Below are 3606 nucleotides of genomic sequence, written 5' to 3' on the forward strand. Positions count from 1 at the left end.
CACAGAAATTGCTAAAGCACAGTGCAGTGGCCAAGCAGCTCTGCAGGGATAGGAGAGAGCCTTGAAAATGAGGAGCAAAGATTGGGCCACATTGGGAGTTGATGGTGACCAAGCCAGAGCAACCATCAAAGTAGATTCTCCTACAACTACAGGAAAAGTCACCAAAGAATTCAGTATAGGCTGTTCAAGAGTCAATCAGCACTGGAGGCAAACTGGAATTGTGAAAGGTCACTAAGAGGATGCCTCAGGAGCTGCTAGCATTAAAACTCATCATGGTTTTAGACTTTCTTATTCTTTCAACAACAAAAAGACCATTTCTCAATTGGACCATGGCATGTAGTGAAAATGGAGTGTCTAGACCAGTGGTTCTCAACCTTTCTAATGCTGCAACCCTTTAATACAGTTCCTTATGTTGTGGTGATACCAAACCATCAAATTATTTCATTACTGCTTCATGACTGTTATTTTGCTAGCTATGAATCATATGTAAATATCTCAGAATATCTGATATGCAACCCCAAAGGTGTTGCAACCCCCATGTCGAACCACTGGTCTGGAAAACCGGCTAGACCCAGAAGAGACCTCCCAAGTCTCATTCACACCAAGGGAAGTTGCTGTTTGGGTTCTGCTGACAGTCTGACCTGGACACAGCCTTCTCAGTCTGGTGAAACCATTACACCTAAGATGTGTGCTCTGTAAATCCAGGAGAGGCACAGAACACAGCACCACCTGCAGCTGGACTGCTTGTCACACAACATCTGACTGCCTGTCACACAACCAACTCTTCAAAAGTTGAGCGAGCCAGGCTCCAGTGTTTGGCCTTGTCTACCTCACTTACTTGCCCTCCACCAGACAAAGATGTGTTTGAGCCTACTTATGATTTAAAATTCAGTCTGGAACCTAATATGTCAGTGACAATGCTCAGCAGGTACAGTGGGAACTCAGCTCTTGTCACCAATTATTCCATAGCTCCATCTGCTTCTTTCACAGCTAAGAGCCAATGTTCACCATCTCCCTGGTACTGACTGTATCTCCATCTGAGCCCCAGGGCAGAGATCAGTGCTTTGCCCAGGTAGCCTGGGGCCCGGCCCACAGTTATGCCCTCAGTACCTACCCCCTTCAACCCATCCTCACTACCACCTGGCTTTGTACCCACAAGGAGAGAGACCTCATGGGTCATTAGCCTGCTACCCAGGCCTTGGCCAATGGGAGACAGGCTGGAAAAGGGCACATTGTGACACCTTCCCTTAAGCAGTTGGTAGCTTTGTCTGTGCAGAGATCATGACTCATTTCACTGCCATCCCAAGGTCTGCTCTCCTCCAAGTTAGGTGAGTACCAGACGGAAATGCCTCCCCCATGCTCAGCCCCAATGCAACTTCCTACATTCCCACCATTCCTTGAGCTGCTCACATACTCCTAGACTGTGCATCACGTCTACCTGGGACACCATGTGGCACAGAGGATCCATGGTAACATCTGCTGGGAAAACATGCCTTATCTACCCATGACTTAGGTGCTAGGAAATGGAGTAAACACACTTCATAAACAAGATGACAGGAGGCCTGGAGAGATGGCTCAGAGATTAAGTCACCAGCTTGGTTCTCAGCACCTGCACGTAACTCATAAACTTCCGTTTCAGGGAATCTATCTGACACCCTCTTCTGGTCTCTATGGGTATTGCACATATGTAGGCAAACACACACATATAGGAAATAACAAGTCATAAAAAGATGACATGAATCAATATATCACATTATACCTCAGAAATACACACACACACACACACACACACACACACACACACACACACACACACAATCAAAAAGGGGAAATGACATTTTGGACAGTGTGAACAGTGAGTCCCCAACATGAAGTCTTAGCTGAGGTCTGCTAACCGGCAAGAAGCTGCCTGAACAGTACCTATACACACAAGTTTCCAGGTGACATGTCCACTCAGCATTTCACACCATGAGAAACACTGCCCTAGAGAAATGTCACCCACAGCTTGGAGACTGAGCCTCCCTGCTTCCCTGACCACCTTGAAGGATGCAGAACACCAAGTGCAATGTCAGCTATGCTTTATTATACATCTCTTGATCACCAGAACCTAAATAGAGGGCTCTGCTATGAAAAGAAGGGGGGATAAAAAGAAAGCAGCCACAAGATTAAATGCTGGGGTATAGATGAGGGGTACGCAGGGCCTGCCTGGGTGAAGGTGCACGGTCACTGGGCCCAGGGCACTAGTAGTGTGGGTCCAGGGAGCTGAGTCCAGTGATGGCAGCACAGTCAGGGCATGGGTAGTCCCGAGAGCTAGGGACACAGAGGAGCTCCATCCTGCTCCATGCATTCCAGATTGCACTGACGGGCTTCTTCCTCAGCATCTTCAGGTTGGAACAGCCTGCCCTACACACACATACACTCACACTCACAGGCAGAGTTCTTGATGTCAGGGCTCCACCTCAGGTTTAGCTACCAACTTCAGAATCAAGGTGTGTGCTAGTCTCCTTGGCAGACTGATGAGGCCACTGCCCAGGCAGATATCTAGCAGCTCGAGGCCCCAGCAGGAGGAATAGCCTGCTGGACACTGTGGACATGAGGGAAAAGTCCCACGGAGGCCTGCAGGTGGCAGCCTCGGTCAGGGAGGTGCAGAAACCAGCTCTGAAACCAGATCTGCAAAATCAGCTCTGCCCCTCATTAGCCAGTCCAGGAGGAAGCAAAGTGCCAGGAGGCTGGTGCCCAGCAGGTCCCCCAGGCCTGTGAGGTATGGGATACAGTGGTTGTCAGGATCCAGGGCCTGGTGCCAGGTCAGTCGAACCATCACTTCTGCCAGGTACAGCAGGATTATCACCTGCCAGAAGAGCAAAGAGATGTAAAAGACAAGTCACAGGCCTGAGGGCAGCCAAGAGCACCAGCTGGCTTCCAAGGACACCACCAAGGTAGACAGTCAACCCCAGCCAGTTCCCTTTCTCCAGCCTTGCTTGGGGCCCAAGTGTTCTGGACATGCACTGAAAATTTGATTCTCACCGTGGTGGCATTGAGGTGGGGGCACCTTTCTGAGCTGAGGCCTCGTGAGAAGTGGTAAGGTCATGAATGGACTGATACTTTCTGGGCTGAGGACTCTTGAGAAATGGTAAGGTCATAAATGGACTAATACCTCTTGAGGGAGTGGACCAGGTCCCCTGGGTCTGAATTGGTTCACAAAACAGATTGTTAAAGAACAGGGCTGGGCCACTGCTGCTGGCTGGCTTACACACACACACACACACACACACACACACACACACACACACACGTCCTTTCAGTCCACAGCTAGCTCCCTGTCCACTTTCTATGCCTATTACATGCTGGTTGGACCTCTTGGCAACTTTTAAGTGTAAGCAAATCAACCTCTTGTTCATATATCCTTCCTAGTGGTTGAGTCCTGCTCTGGCTTCTGAAGTGCCACAGAGACCCTCTGCTTGAACCCCTCCCCTTTAGGAGGTTTGATGACCCCTTCTAGAAGCTTCTAAGGGGCAGTTCACATGGCCCTACCTAGGTCACACAGTCCCTGAAGTCTTTATCAGTCAGTCCCTGCCCTGTTCCTTCCCCCTAAGTGAAGCCTTGAAG

The 3606-nt window shown here is 49.5% G+C and overlaps 1 protein-coding gene across 3 annotated transcripts in view; it reads right to left on the reverse strand.

Annotated features, from left to right (window-relative positions):
* Positions 1–2061: 2061 nt before the first annotated feature.
* Slc41a3 (solute carrier family 41 member 3) overlaps positions 2062–3606 on the reverse strand; it is a 42008-nt gene continuing 40463 nt past the window's right edge. For all 3 annotated transcript variants that reach the window (XM_035448753.1, XM_027428861.2, XM_035448754.1), the window contains one exon: positions 2062–2848. In XM_035448753.1, coding sequence (XP_035304644.1) covers positions 2636–2848 — 213 coding nt within the window. In that variant the 3' untranslated portion in view covers positions 2062–2635. The remainder of the gene's footprint in view (positions 2849–3606) is intronic.

This window comes from Cricetulus griseus, chromosome 8 (genome assembly GCF_003668045.3).
Source record: "Cricetulus griseus strain 17A/GY chromosome 8, alternate assembly CriGri-PICRH-1.0, whole genome shotgun sequence".
NCBI classification, from domain to species: domain Eukaryota; kingdom Metazoa; phylum Chordata; class Mammalia; order Rodentia; family Cricetidae; genus Cricetulus; species Cricetulus griseus.